The sequence below is a fragment of the Anabrus simplex genome, chromosome 7 (genome assembly GCF_040414725.1).
Source record: "Anabrus simplex isolate iqAnaSimp1 chromosome 7, ASM4041472v1, whole genome shotgun sequence".
In the NCBI taxonomy this organism is placed as follows: domain Eukaryota; kingdom Metazoa; phylum Arthropoda; class Insecta; order Orthoptera; family Tettigoniidae; genus Anabrus; species Anabrus simplex.
The window spans coordinates 74,678,253-74,700,123 of record NC_090271.1 but is presented as its reverse complement, the minus strand read 5'-3'; the positions used below and the strand labels follow the sequence as shown (position 1 = coordinate 74,700,123).

At 38.7% G+C, this 21,871-nt stretch overlaps 1 protein-coding gene across 2 annotated transcripts in view; it reads right to left on the bottom strand.

Moving 5' to 3' along the window:
* The window catches only part of LOC136876915 (hemolymph lipopolysaccharide-binding protein), a 35,519-nt gene extending 26,326 nt beyond the window's left edge, over positions 1-9,193 (bottom strand). The window contains exons 1-2 of one of the 2 annotated variants that reach the window (XM_067150669.2): positions 9,062-9,193; positions 1,852-1,982 (exon numbers count right to left, since the gene is read on the bottom strand). In XM_067150669.2, the coding sequence (XP_067006770.2) occupies positions 1,852-1,980 (129 nt within the window). In that variant the 5' untranslated portion in view covers positions 1,981-1,982; positions 9,062-9,193. The remainder of the gene's footprint in view (positions 1-1,851; positions 1,983-9,061) is intronic. The other variant, XM_067150670.2, reaches the window with a different exon arrangement.
* Positions 9,194-21,871: the final 12,678 nt, after the last annotated feature.

The window sequence follows — 21,871 nt, the reverse complement described above, 5'->3', positions numbered from 1 at the left end:
ATTGTCCTACATAAGAGTCTTGCAGTGGTGTCCCAACGGCGCACTAGCTGCCAGCGTCTTGGAAAGGTGTAGCAATCCAACTGATGAGGCCACTGCTACACTGGGGCAAAACGCTGGTAATTTCACGATTAAAAAAACCTAAAGAGCTTAAATGTTTATAATAATAGTAAACATAATTTAAAAGTTCACAACATCTTCAGATAGTCCGAGCTTGAAAACCTTTTAGATCAGCTTATAATAAAGAATAAAATTGAAGGAAAATACCCCTAAAGCTTTAGTAAAATGACATGAAAGGGATATTAAATAAGGTTAAGCAAGGAAATAGCGATAACAACTTGGGCGTAATAAAAATAAGGGAACATCAAATTTAATTAAATGATCCATTAATTATTTATATGCACTGTATATGTCTTTAAAATATCTGTGAACAAGATATGAATTGCAATCATGTTATAGTTATGGGACTGCAGTGGAAACCATTAATAGCCTGGGCTTTAGACAGACCGGAAATTGAAGAAGTAACACAATAAAAAAGAGAAAGGGTATGTAATGCACGAATTAGAAGTAATCCAATCAGCAGCAGAAGAAATGTGGTAACTCGTAAGTCATGGACAACACTCGGCTGCAATAATGTTATCGGGCTCGTTCGTCCCTTTCTGTTGGACGCTTAGAAACTTTAACATGGTACGCAAAACCATTCAACACTTCAGACATCCGCCGAATAGCCCTATCGCTCTAATCGAGCATCAGTGACGTTCGCAGTAGACAATGCTTTGGGGACTGTAATAGTTGTTGGAGGAATCGTCCACGACCCTCGTTTGTGGCGACAGATCTTAGGCGACCTGTTGTCCAGGTTCGTTGACTGATCCCGTATAATAGAACTTGTCAATGATAGCTAACATTGTTCTTATATTTGATGCCAGCTTATTAAATCGCTCCTCGTTCTGTTCTTTAACGTGAAGCAAACTTGGCCCATCCTGACCTTCCGCTCCGTATGACCGGAAATAATGTTCGAAGTTTAATACATTCTTCTCTAATATGAAAACCACATTACAGAAATCAATACAACACTGAATTCACGATACGTCCAAGTATTATGCATAATAAATAAATAATGGCGTGTGTACTCCGGAAAGACCGGGTGATACCGGGGATGCGGCCCTATCAATGATGATCTTTAGTAATGAAGAATGCACACATACACAGTCCCCAAGCCATCGGAATTAACCAAGGATTAAAATCCCCGACACGTCTGGGAATCGATCCAGGGACCTTCTCGACCGAAGGCCAGTACGCTAACAATTTAGCCATGGAGTCTGACAATAAATAAATAAATAAATAAATAAATAAATAAATAAATAAATAAATAAATAAATAAATAAATAAATAAATAAACAAATAAATATTTTTTTCTTTTTTTACAACTTGCTTTACGTCACACCGACACAGATAGGTCTTATGGCGACGATGGGATAGGAAAGGCCTAGGAATGGGAAGGAAGCGGCCCTGGCCTTAATTAAGGTACAGCCGCAACATTTGCCTTGTGTGAAAATGGGAAACCACGGAAAACCATCTTCAGGGCTGTCGACAGTGGAGCTCGAACCCACTATCTCCCGTGTGCAAGCTCACAGCTCACGAAGATCTTGGTTAGGTTTTTAATCCCTCCCCTGGTTCAGAACATTTCACTATTTTTCCTGAAATATAAGCCTGCTCAGTTACTTTTCTGGAACCCAGAACTCAGTTAATGTCAATCTTCCTGAAGGGACTCAATGAACTCCAACCGTCACACAGTCACTGAGCCTCACTGAACTGTAACTGCTTTTACCGTCAACACATCATGACACTACTTACCTGTGTTATTTGGTGACCTGTCTGGTTCGTGCGACCTCTGATAGATACGCTGACCGTATTGGAGACCTCAGTAGCCTCTGCTATTGTGACGGCAGCTAGCACTACACTAAGCACCACGAGACCTTCCATGTCTGGAAAAGAATACAAAACCGATCTCCCCTCTGAATAATTAATAACAGAGGCGAATAATAATAATAATAATAATAATAATAATAATAATAATAATAATAATAATAATAATAATAATAATAATAATTTCGTGTGGCTATTTCTAGCCGAGTGCAGCCCTTGTAAGGTAGACCCTCCGATGAGGGTGGGCGACATCTGCCATGTGTAGGTAACTGGTGGAGGATAGTGTTATGCGTGGTGTGTGAGTTGCAGGGATGTTGGGGACAGCACAAACATCCAGCCCCCGGGCCATTGGAATTAACCAATGAAGGTTAAAATCCCCGACCCGGTCGGGAATCGAACCCGGGACCCTCTGAACCGAAGGCCAGTACGCTGTCCATTCAGCCAACGAGTCGGACATAATAATAATAATAATAATAATAATAATAATAATAATAATAATAATAATAATAATAATAATAATAATAATAATAATAATAATAATCACTTGTGTGATAGACTGTATCAAACATGAAGTACAAACTTAATGAACATAATACCTCAGGTGGTAGACGATCCACAAGTAGGTCATCGGATTCTGGGGGACCTACACCTTCATGTGACCCAGTCGGATCTAAACGAAACTTGAAACGAAATATTACGTATCTAGCCACAATCAATATAAACTCCTTGATCAAGACCGGAAAGCTTAAGCATACACTTGATGTACTGAACGACAAGAACATCAGTATAGCAGCTCTCCAAGAGACTAGGTTTCCGGACGAAGAAGCCATAGAGTCTCAAGGATATAGAATATATAAAGGGAAACCTGGTAATAGAGTAATGGAAAATGTACCATTCCTTGGGACTGGTTTCGCAGTACACCATCTACTGGTTAAAAGCATACTTGACTTTTCATCACCAAACGATAGAACATCGGTGCTTTCCTTCAGATGCAAGAATAGGGGATACTCAATGATTAACTTCCACGCTCCTACCAATGACTCTAACAGGAAAAACCCAGAAATGACAAACCAGTACTGGGATGCCCTTGAAGAAACCCTTGATAAAGTACCAAATCATCATACGACTATATTGTTAGGAGATTTCAATGCCCAGATCGGTAGAGAACAGAAATACCGGAAGATTGTCGGAAGATATCCTGCCCATAAGAGAACCAACAAAAATGGGGAACGCTTAATCAGTGTCTGCACCAAGTATGGATTACTTTTGATGTCTACAGCTTTCAAACACCTTCCCAGAAAGGCAATGACATGGCGATGCCCAAATAGCATGATGGGTGAATTCCAAATTGACCACGTAGCAATAGACAAGCTGCACCACAGGGATATTATGAATGTCAAAGTGATGCGAGGAGCCAACATTGACTCTGATCACTACCTGTCTCTGGTTAAAACGAACCTAAAACCACTAATAAAGACCACGGGTATGTTAGCAAAAAACACGAAGATCCCTAGGTTTGATATCACCAAACTCAAAGAAGACAGCACTAGTTACCAAGAGAGGCTGATTCATAATACCAACAGGATTAACACATCTACAAAATGGGATCAACTTAGGGATGCCATAACAGTAGCGGCTCAGGAAACAATCCCCAATAGACCTAAAGGGAACAAGCATCCGTGGTGGTCCAGCGAATGTGATAAAGCTATAGAAGCTAGGCGGCTAGCGTGGATCAAGTGGAATGTACATAAGAACGAAGCTAATTTACAAGCCTTCATTGCACAGAGGAAAACTACGTCGAGCATCATAAGAGGGGCCAAGAGGAAGCACAACCAGGAACTGATTAAGCAAGCAGAGGAGGATTTTGTAAGGAACAACTCTAGAGATCTATACAAGGGCCTCAAGCAACAAACAACCCAATTCGCTTCCCCTGCTTTACATCTCCAGAGACCAGATGGATCGCTGTGTCTTAATGACAGCGATTGTACCAAGACCCTAGCTAACTACTTCAAAGGACTCTTAAATGCAGAAGAACCTATTGAACGTCTCCAAGTTACAGAACCAACTAACCCCAATACTGAGTTTATCCCTCCTCCAACGTATGAAGAAGTCAGAGATGTAATTAAATTACTCAAGAACAATAAAGCTTCTGGAGAAGACGGGATAGTAGCAGAAATGCTAAAACATGCCGGAGAACACACCTTCAGGAGCATACATAAAGTAATTCTGGACATATGGACTAGTGAGAGGCTCCCAGATGATTGGACGTCAGCCATTATCCATCCAATCCACAAGAAGGGAAGCAAAACAGATCCCAGTAACTACAGAGGAATATCACTCCTTGCTGTTACCTATAAGATATTTTCCAAGATTCTGGAACGCCATGTCACAAGACAGTTGGATAAAGAGTTAGGAGAATATCAAGCAGGGTTCAGAGCATCGAGGTCCTGTACCGAGCAGATACAAAATCTGAAGACCATCCTTCAATACAGCAAATCAAGAGCTCGACAATGGGTAGCTATATTTGTCGACTTCCAGAAAGCATACGACTCAGTAGATAGAATTACTCTTTACAATACATTAAGAGAACTAGGACTTAACGACAAGATCAACAGGCTGGTGCAAGCAACCTTGCACAATACCACAGCCAGAGTAAAGTTTAGAGGACAACTCTCGGAGAGTTTCGCCATTAAAACAGGGGTGAGACAAGGAGATGGCATCTCATGTATATTATTTAACTGCGTTCTGGAAAAGATAATTAGAGAGTGGATGAGATTCCTTCCAGAGAACACTGGATTACGGATGGGGATTAAAGCAGACAACCTGAGGATACCATGCCTAGCCTTTGCAGACGATCTGACTTTATTGGCAAATGACATACAGGAGGCTACTACTCAGCTCCAAACACTGCACTCAATAGCGGCTAAAACGGGTCTTTTGATCAACATAGGAAAGACCGAGTTTGTTACTAACATCAAAGATGCCCCTGGAAAGATGAGAGTCAGTGATAATATCTACATCAAGAGAGTCAAAAGTGTAAAGTACCTTGGGGAATGGTTCTCAGAGGACCTCAGCGAAACAATGGCTCTTGAACACAGGAGACTCAAACTAGATAAGGCTTACCATGCCTGTAGAAAGCTGTATGCTTCAAAAAATCTGTCGATGAATGTCAAACTAAGACACTACAATGCAGTAATCAGACCGTCAGTCCTCTATGCAGCAGAGTGTCTATATTTAACTAAGAAGACCCCACTAAGAGCCCTCGAGGTACAAGAAAGAAAGTTCCTGAGACGGATAGTGGGACCAAGAATTTTACCAGATGGAAGCCGATGGTATCAACCAAATCGTGAGCTATATAAACACCAAGAAAATCTCATAGATGCCATCAGAAGAAGGCGACTGGCTTTTTACGGACACCTATCCAGAATGGACTCAAATAGATTATCTCATAGGATCTTCAAGGCTGCTAACAAGGGCAAAGCTACTGGGTTCGTGTGGATGAAGCAAGTGGAGAAGGACCTTTCGGAACTCCACATAAATCAAAACGACATAGCTGATCGGAGTAACTATCATACAACTCTTAAAACTAAATCCTTTGTAACATCCCTCACAGAAGTTACCCACAGACCAAACGACGAGACCAGGAAATGGTCTGAGGAACGTAAGATTGAATTTAGCCGGAAAATGAAGGACTACTGGGCCATCAGGAAAGCTCGAGGTACCAACAAGAAAACAGCTACCAAACCAGCCGCTAAGAACACCAATTGTGGCAAACAACGACGATGACTTCAAGAAACAGCTAAAACACAAGCACCGTGGTCCATAGATGGCCCTAACGAATTAAAAAAAAAACAATCCACATAAAGAGAGATGAAAGTTCTACGAGTTAACTTCGGTTCTTGTCAAAATTATGAGGTCGAATGTGGCCTGGACTTAAATACAGACTTGTACTCTAAATTTGAAAAGCTGCTTTCTATGAGGAAGAGTCGTCATCTGTTTTACTGGCATCTCTCTCTCTCTCTCTCTCTCTCTCTCTCTCTCTCGAATTGCATCGGCTTTTTACTTCGAAGCACGTTATAGTAACTCCACAAGAAATGACTAACTTGTGGCTTTGTACTTCATTAATACGAAGTTTAACAGCAGGTTTTCTTTTAACTCGAGTTTGGAAACGACTATAGATAAAACTATATTAAGTGTTTCATAGTCATCATAAAATTCTTTCCACATAATATGTTCATAAAAATCATAAACTCGTGTTATATTAGAGTTTTGTGATATTTTAAACCGTACCATTCGAAGACTATAAATTGGTTTTGATTTTTCTCTTTAAGAAACCGATAGGTAAGTTAAATCAAACTAATTGCAAATTAAACTACACTTGCGTCGTAATCGGATATTGTAACGGACGTGGCACTCTTTTCTGCGCGCCACGTTTTTGGGTTCGCTGTTCCTCTGCCTCTCAACATCGTGAGTGGGACCTATTCGGATTCGCCCTGAGATGATCTCTGTTCAATATCTGAGCAGTAGACGGCCTTTCTGGTGTTCCCTGCAATTCAGTTCCACTTGTAGTAGATTTTCTGTACGTTTCTTGATCCGTTCTATAAAACTGAACACTTTCCCTCGATTTCAACGTGGGTTAATAGGCCATTGTATCACGATGTTACGCTAATTTTCCACGCTCACTCAAAATAACCTCGCCGAAACTTCTGACTAAATATCACAGGCCTACAAAAATATACTTTTATTTTTAAAAAATTAAACGGCAATAGGTGATTCTTTTACTGTAGTATTGTTACTGATTACAGATATGACCTCAATTGTTTTCTATCACCCATGGTTTCGTTATAATGTCACTTCGTTACAAACCAGAAAATTAGCGGAACATACCACAAGCATGAAAACTAAATTAGTGTTACAATATGTACAAAGCTTTTATTTAAGTCTAAACATGAAAATATCTCTATTACCTACCCTTATGTGTCCATTTTCTTATACTTCCTTTCCCTCATCTCCTTAAAGCTTCTGATATGGCGTTTTCTTCTGTGAGTCGCTTGCTGAACTTTTCAATGAATTGACCAGCAGCAGTCTCCCATAATACTGATATTCCAGCGGCCCCGTTACCTTCTTTCCATCACTTTGGTAATTTGATGGAAACACTCACCTTGCTCCACACTCACAACCCACAAAATGTCTGAGAAAAAATAAAGGTGACTGTTCGAAAAGTGGATCTTCAGGCACGTTAAACATCCCATCCTTTTGAACGTATCCAGCACGTTGGCTACAATAGAAATATAATGTGGGTCCTCTTTGTTGCCCAAAAACTTGATATTTAAGCCTCCCTCTCACTGACTTTCAGTTTTTTTTATTCGAAGTTGGAATCGAACCTCTTTTTCAGATATCAGGTCCAACAAACACGCATTCTTTCAATTTTGATTCTGATAAATAAGAAAATTTCACTCAGAGATACTTGAAACATGGCCCATCATTGCGTAAGGCTTTTCCGAACTGTTTCATTAGGCCTCATTTGATACGTAGAGGTGGCAGCAGAACTCAACGACGACGCTTCAGCTACAAACGAAAGAAAAATAAGAATCAAGAGGGCCGCGATCTAATTCTCCATATATACTACAGACCAGTGCAAACACCGCCATCTTAATTGAAACCCCTTTTTTACCTATTTTAATAATGTATAAAATACGTTCGAATTTGGTACAAATTTTATTTCCATAAATATTAAGTTTTGAAATGTAAGATAATGGTTGTTAATACAACCTTTTTAATTGCGACATTCAGATTCAACACACTAAAAACCATAAGAATATGGCAAATTCTTTGAAAAAGCTTTTCCATCGTTGGTCTGTGATATCAATGTTCTTTCGAGAAAATAGGAGTATGTTGCAAACGAATGCCATTTATTCCATCTGCATTGAATGTAACACAGCTTCTTCTCGAAGTTGACCGCACACCCGAATTTATATTGCAGGTATCAATGCACGATAACCCTCCCACCTGGCACACTTCTCGCGCAGCCTTCTCGGTCCTCTTAAACTGTCTGCTCTATTGTAAGGATTTTTGCGATCACGAACATCCAAAAAATCCGCTATTTGTGCCGCACATTGCTCTCAATGGACAGTACCCAATCCTCTCACCTTTATGAAAATATTCCCTTTATGGAGAAGGAATCAACCATTTTACGTCACAATCTCAAGACTTCCTAGGTAATAACAACAACAATAATATTAATAATAACATCATTGCTGAATGGGCTAGGGAGTTCATACTTGTACAACACGTGCTCCCTCTCTCTCTCTCCCTCTCTCTCTCTCTCTCTCTCTCTCTCTCTCTCTCTCTGTTACAAGTGACTAATATTCCAATTTGGTTATGGAATGTTGACAAATATCTGACCCTGACAAGAGAAGCAAATGTCTCAGCAATTTTCTTGATGTAAAGTATTATTCAGTCATTTGTGTGGCACTCAGAAAGAAAAGGTTTTCACATTTAATTATTTTTTAATGTAAATGTTAAAAGAGGAATTGTTACAATTTTGAGGTCTGTTTATTTCTGGTATGCTTTGTAAATATCAGCCTGCGGTTGGAGGAAGCAGAATTTGAAAATAAATCATTTATTATTATGTTATTTAACGGTTAGAAAACTGAATATTTACAGTTGGATTTCAACTTTTAAAAGAATGCAACTGATTTAGAAAAGAGCATGAGGCAAATTTCTGTCGCATCCTTAAACCTTAAGAACATAAGACATTTGCTTGTTAAAATGTGTAATTACAGTCAATTAACCTGTCATAGAGGTAAGGAAATTGAGAAGAATTAACGGTTGCGACTCGCATGACAAAAATACCATAGGTTATAAATTTGTATTAAAAATCGGGTTAATATTTTCCCTTAATTTGTCATTCGTTTTCAGCATGAAAATACAAAGCATTAATATTTTGTAAACAATGTATCCTCAGGGCTGAAACGGACTCGAAAATCCATAACATCCTTGCTATTGTGCGAATTTTCTGCAATTTCGTTACACCAACTTTTCTAGCCTCCACCAAATACCGGTAGACTAAATTATAAGATGTTATCAAGGCAATTTAAGATAAAGGAGGCTCTTGTGAATTTAAGAATATCGTTACCTTAAATTGGCTCTGAAATCAAGGTGGATAAGTAACAAACTTGGATAACTTATGACACACCTTCAATACACCAAAACAAACCCCAGTAAATCCCAGGCGATTTATCTCAACCAAAGCTTTCTTCTGTCCTCCTCTGGATTGGCACATGGCCCAAGCTGTCTCATTTTATATACACCCGTAGCTGCGAAGGAGAATCCCCGCACGTTGTATCTGCACTGAGAATGACTGATATAAAGGTCAAGATGAAGTTTATCAGCGCTACAAGATAATTTATGCTGTCGGATTCAAGATAGTGTAAAGTCGAGTTTAAAAGTCCATAGGAGACTAACGATTGTACCAATATCAAACCTAATTAGGATAATACAGATTATATCCACGTTATTTCTACACATACAACAACCAGCAGAGTTGCCTCCTCCTCCATATCAAAATATGGTCTGCCTGCCTCAGGTAATAAAGAATTTTAGAAAACAGGAGAAAAGATTACTCAGGTGAACTCATAGTAGATCCCAAAGAATGAACGGATGTATGGAAAATCTTCTCAATGTAAAAGGAGATATTTCCCTTGAAGTCTCGCACAACTCAGTTCCTGACTAAAATAAAATGAGGACCATGAAATTACGCCGAAGGAAGTTGAAAGGATGGTATACAAACTGCATTGTCATAAAGCAGCAGCAATAAATTAAATTAGACCTGAAATGGTGAAATGTTGTGGGAAGGCTGAGGTGAAATTGCTTCTAAGAATATTTGGCATGGAATGTTAGTAAGGTACTTTGAATGAAAGCAGCAAATGCACTTATCTATAAGCCAGGGAACAGGAAGAATTACACGAAATATTGAGGTATTTCATTCATCAGTATACCACGCAAGGAAGGTGCGATCGGTGGTTGAGAGTACGTTGGCTGAAAACCAGTGTTCTTTTTGACCATTGGGGATCTGTTAGGATCTGTCAGGATCAGATTTGAGAAGCTTACTTACAAAAGGTACCAAATTTTAAAAAATCAAAATTGAGATAATAATGATGATGATGGAAAATATACATTGGTAGGAAGCTCCATATTGGGAAAGAAAAAGAACTCGTCAAAATGGCCCCAATCCATGACAAATACGGCGTTAAAAATCACGTTTGATATTAATAAGTAGCAAATCCTAAATGGCCAACAGATAACGTATCCATGCAGCCAATGAGGAACCATTTCCGGCGCACGGGACCATCTGCAACAGAACACTTGTAATTTACAAAGTTGTGTTCCATTATTTCATTTAACTAATCTGTGCCTTCACTACAAATAGGTGACTTGGATCGCTTTATAATTAAATACAATCAGTTTTCTGATTACTGCAGTGAAATGTATTTATTTCAGATGGAATTATTTAAAGTTTGAGTGTCGAAAAGTACCAAATCCACCGTTTTCTCTTGCATGTTTCTTAACTTAAGCAAGGTTTAACAGAAATAATTTGTATAACAATGCATTTATTCTATCTGAACATAAAAAAAGTACTAACATGAATTTTCAATTGGATTTTTACGCTCCGAGCGTTTTCTCTCTCTTCTGTGAAATGTTACTTTTGGAGTCGGTATCTTTTGAAAATAAATTTCTCATTTTCAGGATACCCCAAGTAACTGAAAAATTCAACGAAAGGAATGGACTTACGTTTATGTTTCGTAGATCTAGAGAAGGCTTATGACAGAGTAGCCTACCGAGGGAAAACATGTTAGCCATACTAAAGGGTTACTGGATTAACTGTTGATTATTACAAGCAATCAAAGACATTCATATTTACATTGGGCTCCAATGGGAACTGATGGTAGAATATGTACTTAAGGTACTTATAGGAGTTAGACAAGGCTATAATCACCTGTGCTGTCAATCGTTTTCAAGGATCATTTACTGGAAGATATAAACTGACATGGAGGGATTCAGTTAGGTGGAAATAAATTAAGCAGTTTGGCACACGACAACATGTTCTTACTGGCAGACTTTGCTGAAAGCCTGCAATCTAATATCCTGGAACTTGAAACTAGCTGTAGTGAACATTCCCAACACTAAAGTTATGCCAGTAAGGAAGAAACCTACGACGATGGAATGTTATATCAGGAATATAGGCTAAGTGAAATTGAACCAAGATGCAGTAAGGCTAATGCAGTAAGCTCGCAGTTGCGATCAACAGTATTCTGTAAGAAAGAAGTCAATCTTTACACCGGGCGGTTTTCAAACCGATTTTTGCTATACAGGATATCTTATTCATATGATAGAAATAACGGACATGAAAGTGGCGATAATGATTGCTATTACAAACAGGTGGGAACAATGGCGGGAGGGTACTCGGAATGAGGAGATAAAGGTTAATTTAGGTATGAACTCGACTGTTGAAGCTGTGCGCATAAACTAACTTAGGTGATGGAGTCATGTGAGACGAATGGAGAAGGATAGGTTACCTAGGAGAATAATAAACTCGGCCATGGAGGGTAAGAGAAGTAGAATGAGACCAAGATGGCGAAGTTTGGCTCATTTTCTAATGATTTAAGGACAAGAGTTGTGTAACTGAATGAGGTCACAGAGCACAGAGCTATTTACTACCAGGGGATTGTGGAGGCGTTTAGTATATTCACAGAAGGTTACGGACTGAACGCTGAAAAGCGAAAAAATATGTACGTGAATATTTTATTTATTTATTTATTTATTTATTTATTTATTTATTTATTTATTTATTTATTTATTTAAGTGCTGCATGTATGGATGTCGGAATTCTGTAGCATCAAACTATTAGAATTCTTCGCTTTCAACCAACGGAACTAAACAAGAAAAACATTTGCTTCCTGCTCCATCTCGATGTATTGCGCAACGGCCACAACACTGAGAAGGCCACAGCGAAAGGTACAAACACTTCCGAGAGGCATAATATTGTAACAATCGAGGACCCATCAACGCCATCAAGTGCCAAAATAAATAGCCACCATTGGAGTTTCCTACTACTTATCGCTCAGAACAGCTGCCCAACCTAGCCTGCCTGGTGACCAAAATGGTTCAAGCGTCCAGTCTATATGATCTGTTTGTGTTCCGTTGGCGGAAAAATCTTCACCATCAGAATGTTCCCGGTAGGAGAAATGGCGGTATTCAATTTATCACTAGATTGCGTTTCAGAAGCCTGCATTCAGTTCCAGCTCTGTTACCATTGCTCCGCATTCTTCTGTCCATCCTCTGTATTTTATTTTAAGTTTATCTGCAAATTTATATTTTTATTTATATTTTATATTTATATTTGTTTAATAAGCTTCCCAATTTTGTTCTGTCTTAAATGATTTCTTCGTTAAAGCCAATTTTCTGCAGATCTTCCTTTATTTTCACCAAGCAATTTTTTTGTGTTTTTTAGGGATAGTGCTAGGTTTAGAAGTTTCTTTGTCAGCTGTTGTTATCCATTCTGTGGTGTCTGCATAATTTTAATCGCCTTTTTTAAAAAATTGTACCTGTATTCTTGAATAAATTTCGTATGGTTTCTTTTCCACCCAAATGCCATTTTCATATATTGGTCCTAGAATTTCTCTGAGAATTATTCTATCTTATTTTTCGATGTTATATATTTCTGACGTTCCACAAATTATCAAGATTTCGGATTTCTAGCGGTTTCTACGTCGTGCTTTAATGACTGTGTTGTAGTGTCGTAATCTGCATTATTTTGATATCGATGTTTTATTGTATCCGATTCAAGTGATGATCTCCCCTTCCTCTTTAACTTACTAGCACGATGACAACGACAGCTAAAAAATCAAGTACCCCCCAGGCATTAGATTATTATTATTATTATTATTATTATTATTATTATTATTATTATTATTATTATTATTATTATTATTATTATTATTTCCTCGCTGGGGCCATCGAGGACCACGTTAAGGCTTGTTAATTTTGCAGTGAATTTTTTTCTTTTGAATCAAGAATTCCCTCACTTTTTCTGAGTGAGTCTGCTTGCGTTCCTGTGTCCAAGGGACACTTTCGGTTGTTCGTCTCGGTTTACCCGTTCGTCACTATATTTTTTTCGGAAGAATACCTCTGTCAAGGGCGTCTTCCGGTTTGATCTGTAGCAGTTGAAGATTTTCTTTGATGTTTCTAAATCAAGGCATCGTGGTTTTAGGTCTGGAATCAAAGAAGTGAAAGATCTGTTTGGTCAACCTGTCTCCGCCCATTCGTTTGAGGCGACCGTAAAATCGTGCCCGTCTTTTGCGGACAGTGTCCGTGATTTTCTCTATTTTGTTATAGACTTCCTAGTTGGATCTTTTTTGGCAGATGCTCTTCTTATAAGTTAGTTGGATCCCACGATTCCCCTAATAATTCTGCGCACCTCTTCCCCCAGTTCTTGGAGGAGTCCTTTATCGGCATTTAAAGATAGGGTTTCGGCTGCATACATAACTACTGGCTTCAGAAACTTTTCGTAGTGATGTACCTTAGTGCTTTGAGAAAGGCATTTTTTATTGTAGGTCGTGTGTGACGTTTGGTAAACTATTTCTAGTTTGCGTATTCGTACCCTAAGTGCTTCCTTGTCCAGTCCATTTTTCATGGTGGTCTCTCCTACGTACTTAAATGGCCTACTGGCCTGATGTCCAAATATGATTTTCGTCCAAAGTTTTGGTGATGCGTCATTGATGTTAATCATTACTTCTTTTTTTTATGATATCCTGTAACAGTTTGATTTGAACTGTAGTGATTTCTACGTTGTTTGATAGAATCGCTATATCATCGGCAAAAGCTATACAGTCTACCGTCATTCCCTTGCATTCTTGCATTTGGTTCCCATTCTCAGTGATCTATAATCGGTTTTCATTAAACCCGTTCGCCAGGACCTGATGATCTTCTCAAGAATACAGTTGAAAAGTATCGGAGAGAGCCCATCGCCTTGTTCGATTCCTGTTGTGACCTCAAAGGAATCCGGAGACATCCTTGGAACTTTATCTTGGATGTTGTATCTGTCAGGGTAGTTTTAATTAATGCCAGCAGTTTCAGGTGAACTCCGAATTCATTAAGAACGTTTAGCTACACCTCGCGATCTATCGAGGCGTACGCTTTTTTCTTGAAGTCGATAAAGACTGACACATACCTTAGAGTACCACACCTTTATTATTATTATTATTATTATTATTATTATTATTATTATTATTATTATTATTATTATTATTATTATTATTATTATTATTATTATATCTTATCGGTCTTTCATCCCAGAGACTATTTTACGGTCTTCAGATATTCTGAGGGACCAGAATTGTGTCCCTCAGGATTTCTTTTACAAGCCAGTAAACTGTTTTGTTTGATCTATTTCAAATTAAACTGGAAAGAGCCGGGATCTAACCCCCTGCTTGAGGTCATAAGGCCAGTGCACTAGCGCTTTTGTTATTCAGCGCAGCTATTGTATTAACGCCGAACTAACTCAGACAGGTTTACGACGAGAATTGGGCAAGTCAGGAGTAAGACTGAGAAGAAAGCGACCTTTGTCTGGTGAGAAAATAAGAACTCACAGAAAATCATCTTCAGGGTTGCCGATGGCTGGGTTCAAACCCATTATCTCTCGAATACAAGCTTACAGTGGTCGTCGTCGGCAGTTACTCGTTTCCGAATTTACACATTTCCTGGCTAATAGCTCATTTCAATTCACAGCAGTTCGTGGTTAAACTTCCGGTGACTGTACAAGCCAGTTCTTGCGTAGAACATACGTCCACAAATCGTGCAGCTGAGGGACGGGGGAGATATTGACTGCGTTTACGTTCCTGTCGCTTAATATCTTCATGTCTGCGGCGTTCTTGTTCGAAGTGTTGAACTGAGACACGGACACTTTGCCGCCTAAGTAAACGGTGCTGGGCAAGTGTTTCCTAGGATTATGGGTTTATTTCTGCCATCTTCAAGGTTTGTTTCAGTTGGACTTTGAAACGTCTCAGTGGGGTGGGGGGGCACTTCGTGGTTTTGAACCGGAGCAAAGTTCACCACAGAGGATCTGGCGCGGTAGTCTGGTGTCATTCATACGGCGCATATGTCCTGCCAATCTGAGGCCATGGCCAACGACCAATGCTTCAACACTGCAACATTCGAGACGTAGTTTTCCCACTTGATGTTCATCATGGAGCGTAGTTTTTGCTGGTGAAAGCGCTCTAGCTCTTTGATGTCATGGCGGTATAAAGTCCACGTTTCACAGCCGTAGAGAAGTGTAGAGATGACTACAGCCTGCTACACCATTAGTTTTGTGCGAATTGTAAGGTTTTTATTCCTGAAGACTCTGTGTGATAGTCCGTCAAACTGCCACATGGGCATCACGAAGCCTGTTTTCCACATTCTGTTCTGAAGTACAGCTCTTTGAAAAGATACTTTCATGGTAAGTGAAGTAGCCTGCTCAGTTACTAAGAAATTATCATCCTGACTAATTCTTCTACCATGCACCTGACGAGGGAAAGGTTAAGAATGAACATAAACTTATACTGAACAACGTTTTATTAAACTTATTGATATACATCTACTTGACGCGGTGATACTGTATAAGTATACTGAGACAACAAGAACAGCTTTTAGAAGCGTTAAACATCTTGTTGAAGGCGTGAATTTTGAGCTGTTGTAACTCTCATATAAGTTGTATAAATGAAGAAGTACTTAAACGTCCACTACACCTATTGTTCACAAATGAAAGGGAATTTATTAGTGCATGCCTCATCATCGAACATTCCAGTGTCTAGTTTGATCACGCCGCAGTCTTATCCAGGATTTGTGTTGCTACCACCGGCATTTTAGATTTTCCAGTTTCTCATTTGGCGAGGCCTGCCACCGATTTGTCCTCACTGAAACAATTAAATTTGTGTTTAACAATTAAGAAAAGTACCGTATACTGCAAAACAAACCACACTGGAGCGTTATTTAATTGTGTTGGTACAATATATGTTCAAAATATGTACCACAACGTGCCATACATTGTTCATGACGTTTCTGAAGATGAACAAAGGTTGCTGTAAGGACACAAAAATGTCGTTATCTTGGCATACATCGGGAAAATTAGTAGATGGGTCATATGTCTTGCTAACTGGATTGTTTCGATATATTCAGGCATCTGGTGCCGTGAGATTCACGAAGCAGAATTGGTAGGGCAATGGATATCCACGAGAAACTAGGCGATCTCCGAAGTGTCGCTGGAGAAGGGTAAGTGACTGGCCTCCTCCTGCCCTCTAATATCAACGTTAAACTGGAAGGGGTCAATATATATAGCGACAGAGAGTAAGACCAGATCCAAAGACAGGCAATGTGGGGGCTAAAGCTACTTACCAAACATGGTCATGAAATTCCCCTTGATAACTGTATCGTTTAAAGCTACGAAAATGCGGGTTTTATAAGTAGCTTCTTCTGCTTCAGGAATGGGCTTGTACAATCCATCAGTACCTGAGCCTCCGTGTCCGACTTGCTAACGGCGAGATGAGCTCATTCCAGTTCACGGATCCGGTAGACTTCTGACCAAGTCCTCGCCGAGGTGTGGGGACGAGAAAAGGAAAGAAATCGTAGTCTCGGGTAGGCACGGGCTTAACTGTAGAACGAACAGAGCGTCAAGATCAACATTGGAAAAGAAGAACATAATGAATAACATAAGCGATCGTTATGAACGATACAACTGAGTAGCAAATAGATCGTCATGAACAACACAGCTGAATAACAGATCGTCATGAACAATTCAACAGAGCAATAAACCGATCATCACGAACAACACCAACCAGCAGCAAACACATCGTCATGAATAACACTACTGAGTAGCACACAGATCGTTAGGAACGATACGAATGAGTAACATATAGATCGTTATGATCAACACTACTGAGTAACAAACAGATCGTTATGATCAACACTACTTAGTAACAAACAGATCGTTATGATCAACACTACTGAGTAACAAATAGATCGTTATGATCAACACTACTGAGCAGCAAACAGATCGTTATGAATAACACTACTGAGTAGCAAACAGATCGTTATGAATAACACTACTGAGCAGCAAACAGATCGTCATGAATAACACTACTGAGCAGCAAACAGATCGTCATGAATAACACTACTGAGCAGCAAACAGATCGTCATGAATAACACTACTGAGCAGCAAACAGATCGTTACGATCAAGACTACTGAGCAGCAAACAGATCGTCATGAATAACACTACTGAGCAACAAACAGATAGTTACGATCAAGACTACTGAGCAGCAAACAGATCGTCATGAATAACACTACTGAGCAACAAACAGATAGTTACGATCAAGACTACTGAGCAGCAAACAGATCGTCATGAATAACACTACTGAGCAGCAAACAGATCGTCATGAATAACACTACTGAGCAGCAAACAGATCGTCATGAATAACACTACTGAGCAGCAAACAGATCGTCATGAATAACACTACTGAGCAGCAAACAGATCGTCATGAATAACACTACTGAGCAGCAAACAGATCGTCATGAATAACACTACTGAGCAGCAAACAGATCGTCATGAATAACACTACTGAGCAGCAAACAGATCGTCATGAATAACACTACTGAGCAGCAAACAGATCGTCATGAATAACACTACTGAGCAGCAAACAGATCGTTACGAATAACACTACTGAGTAGCAAACAGATCGTTACGATCAACACTACCGAGCAGCAAACAGATCGTTATGAACAATACTACTGAGTAGTAAACAGATCGTTATGAAAGTATTAATACTGAGTAGCAAACAGATCGTTATGAACGATAATACTGAGTAGCAAATAGATCCTTATGAACAACAACACTGAGCAGCAAGAAGATCGTCATGAACAATACTACTGAGTAGCAAACAGATCCTTATGAACAATAATACAGAGTATCAAACAGATCGTCATGAATAACACTACTGAGTAGCAAACGTATCCCTATGAACAACAATACTGAGCGGCAAACGGATCGTCATGAGCAATACTACTGAGTAGCAAACAGATCGTTATGAACGATATTACTGAGTAGCAAACAGATCGTTATGAACGATACTACTGAGTAGCAAACAGATCGTCATGAGCAATACTACTGAGTAGCAAACAGATCGTCATGAATAACACTACTGAGCAGCAAACAGGTCGTTATGAATAACACTACTGAGTAGCAAACAGATCGTTACGATCAACACTACCGAGCAGCAAACAGATCGTTATGAACAATACTACTGAGTAGTAAACAGATCGTTATGAAAGTATTAATACTGAGTAGCAAACAGATCGTTATGAACGATAATACTGAGTAGCAAATAGATCCTTATGAACAACAACACTGAGCAGCAAGAAGATCGTCATGAACAATACTACTGAGTAGCAAACAGATCCTTATGAACAATAATACAGAGTATCAAACAGATCGTCATGAATAACACTACTGAGTAGCAAACGTATCCCTATGAACAACAATACTGAGCGGCAAACGGATCGTCATGAGCAATACTACTGAGTAGCAAACAGATCGTTATGAACGATATTACTGAGTAGCAAACAGATCGTTATGAACGATACTACTGAGTAGCAAACAGATCGTCATGAGCAATACTACTGAGTAGCAAACAGATCGTTATGAACGATACTACTGAGTAGCAAACAGATCGTTATGAATAACACTACTGAGTAGCACACAGATCCTTATGAACGATACTACTGAGTAGCAAACAGATCGTTATGAACGATACTACTGAGTAACAAACAGATCGTTATGAATAACACTACTGAGTAGCAAACAGATCGTCATAAATAACACTACTGAGTAGTAAACAGATCGTTATGAAAGTATTAATACTGAGTAGCAAACAGATCGTTATGAAAGTATTAATACTGAGTAGCAAACAGATCGTTATGAACAATACTACTGAGTAGTAAACAGATCGTTATGAAAGTATTAATACTGAGTAGCAAACAGATCGTTATGAACGATAATACTGAGTAGCAAATAGATCCTTATGAACAACAACACTGAGCAGCAAGAAGATCGTCATGAACAATACTACTGAGTAGCAAACAGATCGTCATAAATAACACTACTGAGTAGTAAACAGATCGTTATGAAAGTATTAATACTGAGTAGCAAACAGATCGTTATGAAAGTATTAATACTGAGTAGCAAACAGATCGTTATGAACAATACTACTGAGTAGTAAACAGATCGTTATGAAAGTATTAATACTGAGTAGCAAACAGATCGTTATGAACAATACTACTGAGTAGCAAACAGATCGTTATGAAAGTATTAATACTGAGTAGCAAACAGATCGTTATTAACGATAATACTGAGTAGCAAATAGATCCTTATGAACAACAACACTGAGCAGCAAGAAGATCGTCATGAACAATACTACTGAGTAGCAAACAGATCGTTATGAACAATACTACTGAGTAGCAAACAGATCGTTATGAACAATACTACTGAGTAGTAAACAGATCGTTATGAACAATACTACTGAGTAGTAAACAGATCGTTATGAAAGTATTAATACTGAGTAGCAAACAGATCGTTATTAACGATACTACTGAGTAGCAAACAGATCGTTATGAATAACACTACTGAGTAACAAACAGATCGTCATAAATAACACTACTGAGTAGCAAACAGATCGTTATGAAAGTATTAATACTGAGTAGTAAACAGATCGTTATGAATAACACTACTGAGTAGCAAACAGATCGTTATGAACAATACTACTGAGTAGCAAACAGATCGTTATGAACAATACTACTGAGTAGCAAACAGATCGTTATGAAAGTATTAATACTGAGTAGTAAACAGATCGTTATGAAAGTATTAATACTGAGTAGCAAACAGATCGTTATGAACAATACTACTGAGTAGCAAACAGATCGTTATGAACAATACTACTGAGTAGCAAACAGATCGTTATGAAAGTATTAATACTGAGTAGTAAACAGATCGTTATGAAAGTATTAATACTGAGTAGCAAACAGATCGTTATGAAAGTATTAATACTGAGTAGCAAACAGATCGTTATGAACAATACTACTGAGTAGCAAACAGATCGTTATGAACAATACTACTGAGTAGCAAACAGATCGTTATGAAAGTATTAATACTGAGTAGCAAACAGATCGTTATGAAAGTATTAATACTGAGTAGTAAACAGATCGTTATGAAAGTATTAATACTGAGTAGCAAACAGATCGTTATGAAAGTATTAATACTGAGTAGTAAACAGATCGTTATGAAAGTATTAATACTGAGTAGCAAACAGATCGTTATGAACAATACTACTGAGTAGTAAACAGATCGTTATGAAAGTATTAATACTGAGTAGCAAACAGATCGTTATGAACAATACTACTGAGTAGTAAACAGATCGTTATGAAAGTATTAATACTGAGCAGCAAACAGATCGTTATTAACGATACTACTGAGTAGCAAACAGATCGTTATGAATAACACTACTGAGTAACAAACAGATCGTTACGATCAACACTACCGAGCAGCAAACAGATCGTTATGAACGATACTACTGAGTAGCAAACAGATCGTTATGAAAGTATTAATACTGAGTAGTAAACAGATCGTTATGAACAATACTACTGAGTAGCAAACAAATCGTTATGAAAGTATTAATACTGAGTAGCAAACAGATCGTCATGAGCAATACTACTGAGTAGCAAACAGATCGTCATGATCCACACTAGTGAGTAGCAAACAGATCGTCATGAGCAATACTACTTAGGAGTAAACAGATCGTCATGAGCAATACTACTGAGTAGCAAACAGATCGTCATGAGCAATACTACTGAGTAGCAAACAGATCGTGATGATCTATACTACTGAGTAGCAAACAGATCGTCATGAGCAATACTACTGAGTAGCAAACAGATCGTCATGAGCAATACTACTGAGTAGCAAACAGATCGTCATGAGCAATACTACTGAGTAGCAAACAGATCGTCATGAGCAATACTACTGAGTAGCAAACAGATCGTCATGAGCAATACTACTGAGTAGCAAACAGATCGTCATGATCCATACTACTGAGTAGCAAACAGATCGTCATGATCCATACTACTGAGTAGCAAACAGATCGTCATGATCCATATTACTGAGTAGCAAACAGATCGTCATGATCCATACTACTGAGTAGCAAACAGATCGTCATGAGCAATACTACTGAGTAGCAAACAGATCGTCATGAGCAATACTACTGTGTAGCAAACAGATCGTTATAAACGATACTACTGAGTAGCAAACAGATCGTTGTGAACGACACTACTAAGGAGCAAACAGATCGTCATGATCCATACTACTGAGTAGCAAACAGATCGTCATGAGCAATACTACTGAGTAGCAAACAGATCGTCATGAGCAATACCACTGAGTAGCAAACAGATCGTCATGAGCAATACTACTGTGTAGCAAACAGATCGTCATGAGCAATACTACTGAGTAGCAAACAGATCGTCATGAGCAATACTACTGTGTAGCAAACAGATCGTTATAAACGATACTATTGAGTAGCAAACATATCGTTGTGAACGACACTACTAAGGAGCAAACAGATCGTCATGATCCATACTACTGAGTAGCAAACAGATCGTCATGAGCAATACTACTGAGTAGCAAACAGATCGTCATGAGCAATACTACTGAGCAGCAAACTGTAACATGCCCCTCTAATTTAAAAAAATGAAGAAATTTTTCTGGACCTACTCATCAGCCTCGTGCACCCGCCATCTTCGCCCTTCAGTTTTATACTACGCATGTTCTACGTGCATGGCTCTTCAACCATGTGATTTGTAACGTCAGCGAAC